Source organism: Odontomachus brunneus, unplaced genomic scaffold (assembly GCF_010583005.1).
Source record: "Odontomachus brunneus isolate Ranch 3 - 2012 unplaced genomic scaffold, Obru_v1 Obru_scaffold_240, whole genome shotgun sequence".
NCBI classification, from domain to species: Eukaryota; Metazoa; Arthropoda; class Insecta; order Hymenoptera; family Formicidae; genus Odontomachus; species Odontomachus brunneus.
Window position 1 is genome coordinate 130,716 of NW_022639690.1, and position 11,903 is coordinate 142,618.

At 39.5% G+C, this 11,903-nt stretch overlaps 1 protein-coding gene across 3 annotated transcripts in view; it reads left to right on the forward strand.

Moving 5' to 3' along the window:
* Window positions 1-11,903, forward strand: part of LOC116852612 (SEC14-like protein 2) — a 158,808-nt gene that overhangs the window by 120,193 nt on the left and 26,712 nt on the right. For all 3 annotated transcript variants that reach the window (XM_032833138.1, XM_032833136.1, XM_032833139.1), the window contains one exon: window positions 10,104-10,246. In XM_032833138.1, coding sequence (XP_032689029.1) covers window positions 10,104-10,246 — 143 coding nt within the window. The remainder of the gene's footprint in view (window positions 1-10,103; window positions 10,247-11,903) is intronic.

Consider the following 11,903-nt stretch of genomic DNA (forward strand, 5'->3'; position numbering starts at 1 on the left):
GATTGCATCAAAAGACCAATCGTTCTATCGTCGCGGAATCTACGCGTTGCCCGAAAGATGGGAAAAATGTATAGCTAGCGAGGGAAAATACTTCGATTAATGTATTTTTTGCTTTTGATGTCGAAATAAATGAGTTTTTTAAACAAAAAAACCGCAGGAACTAAGTTTACCACCTAATAAAATACACATTAAATAATATGAAAACTTTTTTATTTTTATCGCAACGTCGACACAAAATATATCCCTCACGACACCGAACATTGCAGTAAAGTTATAAGTAGGTTACAAGTTTACACATTTTAATGAACATGTTACTGCAATCTGCCATTAAGCTTACATTATAATATTGTCATAAAGTTAGTATAATCTTCAATATTTCAGCAAATTTACATGTAATTATTTCACTTTTTGTGTATTCTGAAAATATTACATAATTAGAATATAGTTTATTAATAATCACTTAATGGTATACGAGAGCTGTATAATAAGTATCCGTGTTAGGGAAGAAAACGCATTTAAAAAAAATTTTTTTACTTATTTTTCAATATAGTCTCCTTTCAGCTCGACACACTTAATCCAGCGATATTCCAACATTTTTATACCATCCAAAAAATATAATTTGTCGAACTCCGCAAAATAGGCCTGTGTTTCGGCGATGACTTCCTCGTTTGACATGAACCGCTTTCCGCCAAGTCATTTTTTCATATTTGGAAAATCGCAGGGGGTTTCTTTTCTTTAAGTGAATTCTTCTCAACTTCAGTACATGCTGCACTGGGGAAATCTGAAGAATAGGGAGGATGAGACAGAAATTTGTAGCGTAATTCGACCAGTTTTGCTGTGGCGATTGCGGATGAATGAGCTATGCGTTGTCATGATGAAAGAGCACTTTTTTCTTCACCAAATGGGGTCATTTTCTCTTCAATTCAACGTCGAATCGGCCCAATAAATCAGCATATTACTGCCCCGTGATTGTCCGTCCCTTCTCCAAATAGTTGGTGAAAATGATGCCTCGCGAATCCCAGAAACGGTGGCCATGAACTTTCCGGCTGATGGAACCGTTTTTGCCTTCTTTGGAGCAGGTTCGCCGGGTGAAGTCCATTGTTTTAACTGTTCTTTAGTTTCTGGCGTGTAGTGATGGATTCATGTTTCATCAGCAGTGACGAAACGCCGCAAAAACTCTTTCGGATTGCGCTTAAACATGTCCAAACAGTTTTGAGGCTTTCACGGCCATTGATACAATGTCTAGATATAGCTTCCGGAATGGAGCCGTGTCTTGAATCGGCATATCGCTGATTCAAGACACGGCTCCATTCCGGAAGCTATATCTAGACAATGTCCAAACAGTGTTCCGAAGTTGTCATGCAATTCCGTTTTTATTCCACTGTAAGCAAACGCGGCATCCATCTCACCGATAGTTTTCTCATGCCTAATTTTTCGTGTAGGATATTTTGTACGCGTTCAATTAAGATATTTACAATGTCAGCAATCTCTGATTTTCACCCGGCAATCTGAAGCAATTAATAACAAAATAATTTATATGATATATCTTCAACTAGTTAGTTTATGTTGATTTTAAGTGAAATTTAGCTCTTCTATTTAATTTTCACACCTGAAAATTTTCTCCGTACTGGTTGGACGCGAACTCGAGAACTTCAGATACGTTTAGGTTTCTAGTCTATCATCTTGGCTGCTGCGCTATTTCTTCAACTGATATTAAGTGTTTTACTAAGCGGTTAACACGATATCATAGATTTTGTTGACCATATATCCTCTGTAGTCACCTTAATTGGGGCCTGGGCGCTCTTCATCAAAAACGGATGTTCGGCTTGAATTCATTGAACTAATATCTGATGATAGTCATCGAAGGTACATGGTCCTTATAAACGACATACAACTTCACTTTGATTTCTTCATATGTCTTCCCATAAAAAAAAAAAGGAATCGAATCACTGACCGATATTGCTCTTTTTCCATGGTTGCAAACAAACACAAACTTGTCCAGTTATCAAAATAAAACTACTCGATAAATCTGTCTGAAATTTTGACTGGCGTCGTTCGGAAGATGGCATTAAATGATGGTATACAGACTTTGAGTCAGTGACGCCATCAGTCGTTAAACACGGGTACTTATCATACAGCCCTTGTATACAAATTTTTTCATATACAAAAAAATTTTTATTAAGAAAGTAAATATAACTAAATTAAATTAAAATATTATTTTTAAATAATCCTAAGTATTAAAAATTAATTCTAAGTGATATTCACTACATGCTTCAAATGTTTTGAAGAATTGTAGAGACCAATAATTATCTTTCAGTCAGCGCTCTAAAGCGCTTTTAGTTTCAACATCTAGATAAACATATTTTACATAAGAAATTTATGCATATATCGTTGACTTCGATTTTATTATATGAAATATTTGGACTAAATAATATTATAAGAAAATTATGATTACTCTTTCGGCTGCATATAGGAGTAATAAAACACTTAGTATCAGTTGAAGAAGTAGCGCAGCAGCCAAGATAATAGACTAAAAACCTAAACGTATCTGAAGTTCTCGAGTTCGCCAATACGGAGTAAATTTTCAGGTGTGAAAATTAAATAGAAAAGCTAAATTTCACTTAAAATCAACATAAACTAACTAGTTAAAGATATATCATATAAATTATTTTGTTATTAATTGCTCGTTGATACCAGGTTGATTGATAAGTTTTTAGAATGACAAATTAGTGGTGTTGCCACCTCCAATGCGCCGTGAATTTTCAGTAATGCCAACCTTCAAACCTCTCACTACACAGTTGCAGACAGCTATGACAATCAGTATATTTGTGACAGCCACCGAAAGCACATAACCTCTGATATTTTGTAAAAATGGAGAAAACTGAAATTCGTGCAGTGATTAAGTATTTCTATTTGAAAGACTTGCAACCGCAAGAAATGATTGAGGACATCCAAAAAACTTTGGGGAAGTCTGCTTCGTCGAATGCAACCGTATATAACTGGATTGCTGAGTTTAAACGTAGTCGTACCAGCATATCGGATGAACGACGCAGTGGTCATCCAAATGAGATGACTACACCATAAATGAGTAAAAAATCCATGATATCGTGTTGGATGATCCTAAAGTGAAATTGCGTGAACAAACTGCGGTTATGGACATCTCATCTGAATGTATGTTCAATATCCTACACGAACGTTTGGATGTGAGAAAGCTAACTGCAAGATTGGCGCCGCGATTGCTAACAATCGATCAAAAATGTGAACAAGTTCGTAATTCTCAACATTGTTTGGGCATGTTTAGGCGCAAATTAAATGAATTTTTGCGTCGGTACATAATCGTTGATAAAACATGAATCCACCATTATACACCTTGTAACGATCCGCGCTAGACTCTCCAGCAAACCGCAACAACGCGCATAAGAAAGACACGTAGAACAACGCGCATAATGACAACGCGTAGAAAACCGCGCAAAGACAACGCGCAACGACAACGCGTAAATAAACAGACCGCGGGACACAGCGAATCAAGCGAGATTCGCGTATAAAACCCGACACGAATTCCAGATCTGGATCAGATCACGATCTACCGATTTCCCGAGAGATCAGATCTTTTGATTCTTCCGATCTCGAGTAGATCCTCGAACCATCTTCTCGACACCGCTTCTGGCAGACTCCCGATCGCGGATACGCGACAGGAGTCACTCCGCCGTCGACTCACGAATACTTGACATCGACACTGTTCCGCAATATCGCTCCTGGTAGACTCCCGTTCGCGGATACGCAATAGGAGTCACTCCGCCGTCGACTCACGAATACGTGACGTCGACACTGTTCCGAAATACCGCTACTAGTGGATTCACGTTCACGGATACGCGACAAGAATCAAATCCGCCGTCGACTCACGACGGCTCACGATTCGTGACGCCGATACTCCGTATAGATACTGCTTATGCAAGAGTCCAGTCCGCGAAGAAGCGCCTGGAATCAATCCGTCGGAAGGTTGCCTTAACGCGACCTGCACACCGTTTTACCAGATCGCGTTAACGCGAGCGAGATCAATTCGTTATTGAGTCGCCGCGTGCGAACTCATCTCCGTATAGTCGAAGCACTGCTCTGCTGCAGCGCGGCGTCGACACCACTCCGTATTGACCCGCGATACGGATCACACAGCCATTGGCTTGCAAGGGACACGAGCCAACTTCCGTATCACCAGAGACCTAACTTGTACCACGAGATCGGGATTTCTCCGCTACACATAGACGCGGCACATAGACGCGTCCATAATACTGTATACTCCGCACCCGCGATCTCGGGCGAACGAGCAGGATTCGTACGTTAACCGAGGCAACCAAAGCCAGAGCAGGCTCCGCTCCGGCAGACGGACTGCTCACGCAGCCTCCGCCGACACCTACCGCATTAACGATTGTCAGAGCACTCATTGTCTACGAGGCATCATTATCGTGGCAATTGGCCGCTTGCAGTTACGCTGCAAGTTCGCCTATACTGCGCCGCATCGTACCGCAGAGATTTAAACACATTGTCAACCGGCCTTTAAATATATAAGACGCTAAAAACATAGACGAATTCACGCCTGAAGAAGCAACGTGACAACACAACCGACCGCGTCCCGCGCACTGCGCGAAACACCGCGTGAGCCATCGCCGACACAAAAACCTCTAACAAGCGTATACATAAGCGACCAACAACCAACGGCGTCAACATCATATATACCATTTAATGTATAGCAACACATTTTATACGACTAAGCTTATTTCTATTTCACTGTTTCCATGATTATTCAGCCTCCTACGAACCCGAAACGATAAACGTAATCCGGCATGCGACGCATCACGGTTACAACCTGAATCGAAACAACAGTCGGTGCAATGGGTCCCAAAAGATGGAAGTGGTCCGAAGCGACCAAAGACGCAACAATTGGCTAGAAAGGTTCTGGCTACTGTGTTTTGGGATGCACATAGAATAATTCTCATCGATTATCTTGAAAAAGGAAGAACAATCACAGGAAAATATTGTCGCGCTCTCGCGAGTCTGGTTCCGCCGCACGGGGTAAATGAGAACACGTTGAGTTATAAAAATACAAAGCTTTATGTACAGCAGTTTTACAAACACAAACTCTCTTTCCCCAGAATCGTACAAATAAGATCGCGACCGAATAACACACGTCAGCTCGTCACGGTAGCTTGTACGCGACTCTCCTTTCTTCTCCTTGTTTACTCCACCGTTGCCCAGCTGATCGATCGTCAATTTCTAAATCGATATCGCCGATTCAAACTCGCAAACAGCTGACACTGTCACCCATGCAGTGGCACGGATACAACATTACCCCCTGTTTCTTTTAAAATTGTCGTTCCGACAATTTAAAGGGTTGTTCTCTTCTTAATCCCAAGAAACCTTATGGACCTTGCTCTAGCCTGAGCTGCTGCTACAGGTTTCACGGACTTTATAAATTCCTGTTCCCAATTAAGAAAAGCGTCCACTCCTAATACGTCCTCCAGGAGGTGATCAGTCTTCAGGAGTGACCAGAATCCAAAATCTTCCGTTGAACCGCTCATCTCCTTCTTGGAACTAATTTTCACACGGGGGGGGGGAGGATTTTCGTGGACCCAAACGTTCCCAACGAAAACTTCCCGAGTCCCTGCTTTGGCATTCGTCCTTTCCTTTGAAAGACCGACGGAAAAATCACGGTAAAAAAACTATGAGTAAAGCAGTCTTCTTTCTCCGCCATAAAAAGAATTCCAATAAGCTGGATAACAATTCCGGGAAAACGATGTGAAAAAAATGGTGTTTCTGAAATTCAAAAAGAATGAATTTTCATTCTTTCAACAAATACCTCCATGTTTGACACCGAGCTCAATCTTTATTCAACAAAAGAATTAAACTGTTCGTTCGCAAAAAGAGGCCAATCTGTCTGAATGAACTATCCTTTTCCTATATCTTTTCGATTTCTGAATACAATATACTTCGTCAACTTAACTTCCTAACAATTTCAAAGGGTCCCTTCCAATATGATTGCAACTTTGGAGCTTTCCCTACTTTACAACGGGGATTATAAAATCATACTTTACCTCAGCAAAATGATTCTAAAACTGAACGCGCTTTTTCCCGCAAATGAGCAGCTAACTGCACAAACTTAATCGAAACTTCCCATCCGTTTGCCCATGCTATCATCTCAAACTAACCGATAAAATCACGGAACTGTCATAAATGTCGGGCTTTAACTTTATTCCCGAAAAAACGTTATTTTGGAAGCGATTTAGGTGCATTGGTTTTCCGCCTGCGATCAGTCGACTACGAAGCTCCTGTAGCTCTTGTCGCTCTCGCTTCCTGTCAGCACGAAGTTACCGCAGCTCCATAAGATTTCGCACCGTGACCGTCTCCGCGCTCAAGGAACATGTCTCGTCCAAATGCAGTCTCTTCCTTGTAACTCGCAGAACCATTCACCGCTTCACCACATTATCACCCCCGAGACGTTTACGATCGCGGTTGCGTTCCGTCGGCCGTTGGATTTTCGTCAGATCCCAGACCAGCCTTCAAAATTGTCGCACTCTCGCGAGTCTGGTTCCGTCGCACAGAGTAAATGAGAATACGTTGAGTTATAAAAATGCAAAGCTTTATATACAACGATTTTAGCAACACGAACTCTCTTTCCCTAGAATCGTACAAATAAAGTCGCGACCGAATAATACACGTCAGCTCATGACGGTAGCTCGTGCGCGACTCTCCTTTCTTCTTCTTGTTTACTCCACCATTGCCCAGCTGATCGTCTGTCAATTTCTAAATCGATACCGCCGGTCCAAACTCGCAAACAGCTGACGCTGCCGCCCATGTAGTGGATACATTATTATGCAACATTGTTAGACAGATTGAATGATGAAATCAAGAAAAAACGGCCTCATTTAGCGAAGAAAAAATTCTCTTTCATCAAGACAATGCACCAGCTCACAAATCGCTAAAAGCAATGGCAAAATTGAACGAATTGAGGTATGAATTGCTCCCACATCCACCGTATTCTCCAGATCTGTGTGACTTCTACCTGTTTCCAAATCTCAAATGATAGCTCCAGGAAAAGAGATTTTCTTCAAATGAAGAGGTTGAATGGGAAACAGACGCATATTTTTGCGATTTAGAAACTTCTTATTATTTGGAAGACTTAAAGAAACTAGAAACTCGTTGGCCTCGGTATACTGAGCTAAAGAGAAATTATTTTAAAGAATAAAGTTGAATTTTGCTAACAAAATGTTTTTTTTCATTTTCATTCTAAGGACTTATCAATCAATCTGGTATAATGTTCCGTACAAGGTTTCTGTAATGTTAATGGAATAAATATGGACGAACATTTTTATATTATTGGAAGGTTAATAGCAAGTTGTAATGTTACTCCGTGTAATGTTACTATCTTAGAAGTCAAGGTTGCTATAACCTTATGGCAATATTAATGTGCTGTGAGGGAACCTTTTAATATTAAGATAATTTTAAAACTGACTGTATATAATAAATTCATATGACTTCTATTAGTCATCTATTTAAGTTTCATGAAAAATCTAAGATTAATCTATATTATGTCACGCACATCTATGAGAACGTTTAATAGACATAGAATGGAAGTTTGAAATGAAGAACTGTGGATGTCCAATAGATGTCTATTGGCAGTTTCATGGATTTCTAATAGAGGTTACGAATCTTTATAATGGACATCTCTTGGACGTCCACTAAAGGTTTTTGTTCCATGTGAGTAAAAAGTAATTAATTACTATGGTTCCTTTAGTAATTAATCTTTTAGTACTTTTTTTACTAATGCTTTTCTGTAAGAGATTTATAATACGTTCAGTATAAGTTCACTTTGCTTGAATTATATTGGGTGTACAACTTAGTTCGATCCGTTTTCAAAAGATGGCTCTAGGTGCTATAAATGGTTGACGGCGACAGCTGATTTTTGCTGTATCGTGAAGTGTCAACATCTGTCAACCAAATATTGTTTACAAGCCTTTGAGTTTTGCACAACAAGTTTAATTTTTACTGCGTTGAAAATGTCGAGTTTCGTTCCAAATAAGCACCATTTGCGGGAAGTTTTGATTTTCTGTTTCAATTGGAAGAAAAGTGCAGCTGAAGCGCATCGAATGCTTGTGGAAGTTTATGGTGAATCTGCACCGTCGGATAAATCTTGCAGAGAATGGTTTCGACGATTTCAAAGTGGTGATTTTAGTGTTGAAGACAAAGAGCGTTCGGGTCAACCGAAAAAGTTTGAAGATGAAGAATTAGAAACATTACTCGATCAAGATTCATGTCAAACGGAAAAAGAGCTCGCAAGAACATTGGAAGTTACTCAACAAGCTATTTCGAAACGACTCAAAGCCGCGGGATACATCCAAAAGCAAGGAAATTGGGTCCCATACGAATTGAAACCGAGAGATATCGAACGACGATTTTGCATGTCCGAAATGTTGCTTGAACGGTACAAAAAGAAGTCTTTTCTGCATCGAATCATTACCGGGGACGAAAAATGGATTCACTACGACAACCCGAAACGCAAAAAATCGTATGTAAAGCCCGGCCAACCGGGAACATCAACGCCGAAGCCGAATATCCATGATGCCAAGGTAATGCTCTGTATTTGGTGGGATCAGAAGGGTGTGATCCACTATGAGCTGCTAAAACCTGGTCAAACCATCACGGGAGACTTCTACAGGCGACAATTGATCCGTTTAAAGCGAGCTATAGCCGAAAAACGTCCAGAATATGCGACCAGACACGAGTCCATAATCTTTCACCATGACAACGCTCGGCCTCATGTTGCTGTTCCGGTTAAAAACTATTTGGAAAATAGCGGATGGGAAGTTCTGGCTCACCCGCCTTATAGCCCAGACCTTGCCCCTTCCGACTACCATTTGTTTCGATCGATGCAGAACGCTTTGACTGGAATACACTTCACTTCAGAACAGGGTATCAAAAATTGGCTCGATTCATTCTTGGCTTCAAAAGATGAACGCTTCTTCCGCGACGGAATCCATAAATTGCCAGAAAGATGGGAAAAAGTAGTGGCTAGCGATGGACAATACTTTCAATAATGTATTAATTCATTTTATCATTCAAATAAATGCGTTTTTCAAGCAAAAAAACGGACCGAATTAAGTTGTACACCCAATATCATGTGCTGTTTGAGATGTTACTTTCATATTTCTTGTTTACTATATATTTAAATAATGTTTCATACATTAATGTAAGATTTAAATATGTCTCGACTGATCCCATTGAACAATAATGTCTCAAATATATCATAGAGATACCTTGAAGATATCATATATCCCAAATATATCTTTAGGATAACCCTATGATATATTTTGGACATCTTTGTTATGTGGGACGTATTTTAAATACTTTTTAAAACTTTTTTTTTAATATTGCAGAAATGTTTTAGGAATATTAAAATGTTTAAGTTATTCGTAATGATGTTAATACAAAAACTGCTAAAAAACTACTAGAAAACGTTATATGCTTCTCAATATCGTTGAAATAACATTCTATAACTATTAAAGATTTTTGTCGTATTGGATATATTATTTCACTCCGAAAGATAATCATTTAAATTTGTCGATTTGTACATCTTTATGGAAGCGGTGCACTTGGACACGGTGCATTTGGACACAGCCAATCACAGCACCATGTGATTAGAGACATTTGTAGGCGACTTGGAACAGCGACTTGTGATTGGACTGTGTCCAATTGCCCCGTGTCCAACTGATATACACCCCATCTTTATTACTTTTCATTCTCAATTTTTTCAATTTATTGTTATATTAGTGGATGTTATTTTCATAATTTAACATCTTTTGATGATTTATGTTTACAAATAATACTTTAGTCTATTCGGATTTATTTGCACATGAAGTGTTGATCATTGATCTAATAATAAAATCGAAACGTTCTATTACATAATATTTTTATTTGAAATTGTTACCTGTAAAAAACGTTTCACTCTAATAGCAGGGTATGCTTTTACTTTGTTATTTCCCTTCATTTTTATTTTATCTTAAAAACTTTAACTTTTATCATAGAATATCTTTTATCATGAAAATTATTTTTAGATTTGTCAAGGTGGTAAAATACCAAAAGATATGTATACCAATAATACAGATAAGCTAAATGAGGAATATACTACTATCGTCGTTCGAAAAGGCGGAAAAATCGAATTTGATATTTCTGCGTCGGAAGTGGGCTCAGTTTTAAGGTAAATATTTTTAAATATCGAGCAAGTCTTAAGGGGATGTCGGAGCTGATTCCAAACTTCGAAAGTGCTGATAACGCAGATTTTGTAGTTCAGAGACTGCCGCCAGATGGCAGCGGATGTCTCGCACGTTAGTTGCGCGACGCGATTTCAAGCTTAGACATACGAGCTAGCGTTGCCACGTCTAAGGTGTAAGTAGCGTTGCCACATCTAAGATGCAAGTCCGTGCGGCGCAGCGCACTGTACTTATGCTGTCTGCCTATTACAAGGAGATGCCACAATTTGTTAAATTGATTTCTGAACAAGTCATAGCACGTTCGATAACTGCAATGTTGAGCATGAACATCTTCCCTGGGTTTGTGCAAGTGGACCTTTGTTTGTGAAAAATAATAGTATAAAGTTTGGGTTGCGGAGTTGTAGCGTACATAGGGCTAAAGTTACGGCTCTCTTTCAACGAGACGGTGTGGCTAAGTGAACTAATAGCATGTTCGACTGGCTCTGGGTTAACCCACTCTGGGTTATTCAGCTTACGTTTATTGATCGAACAAGTACTTATAAGCTTTATGATTGGCTAGTAGAGACTTATGACGTTATTAATCGCTCTCGGAGCGATTAACCCAGGGCTAGTTGAACACGCTATGAGACTTAGGATAATTAGGGAAGTGTTAGGCTTGTTTAACGTAAATATTATACACATAAGACTAATGTGTTACACACATAAGACTAATGTGTTATACTGGGAAAGCATTAATTGCATGTCCTAAGATAAGAAAAAATAAAAACAACACCGCACACGGACAAGTCGTCAACGGAATTCGAATGCTCGCCGCCGGCCCAAAAATGTTCGGCGCGTGAGCTTTAGTTTGCTCAGTTACGCAGCCTCGTTGAAAGAGAATTGCAACTTTCAGCCTACGTACACTACAGCTCCGCGACCCAAACTTTATTATAATTTGTTACTAACAAAGGCCCACTTGCACAAATTACATTAGAATATGAATGCTCAACATCGCAATTATCTAACGTGCTAACTTGTTCGGAAATCAATGTAGCAAGTTGTTCATCTAACATCTCCTTAGATGAACAGTTAGATGTGGCACTTCTTATGCGAACATTTCTCCCCGTCCATTTGCTCGCACACATACATACATCCATGTAAGGGCGATCGTCGAATTTACTGGATGTCAAACGTAATCCTATAATATAAAAGGAGCGGTGCACTTGGACACGGTGCATTTGGACACAGCCAATCACAGCACCGTGTGATTAGAGACATTTGTAGGGTCCCTTGGAACAGCGACTTGTGATTGGACTGTGTCCAATTGCCCCGTGTCCAACTGATATACACCCTAATATAAATCGTTATGAACATGATAACACATACAAACGAGAGTCGCGTACATATTCACTTCGATTCGTAATCGAATATATTAGGACCTTAACTTAGTTTCCGCCCGCAAATGTTAGATGGCAATGCAAACAGTTCTAGTAGTCATTACTAACGAAACAGGTAGTTTGTGATTAATTTCGACATTTCTCGATAACATTCAGTCAGCATACACAATTATTTTCCTAAACAACAATTTCTTTTGCTTTGTGAAAAATGGAACGCGATAAAGTGTTTTTTCGACATGTGCTTTTGCACTATTTTGATTTGAAAAAA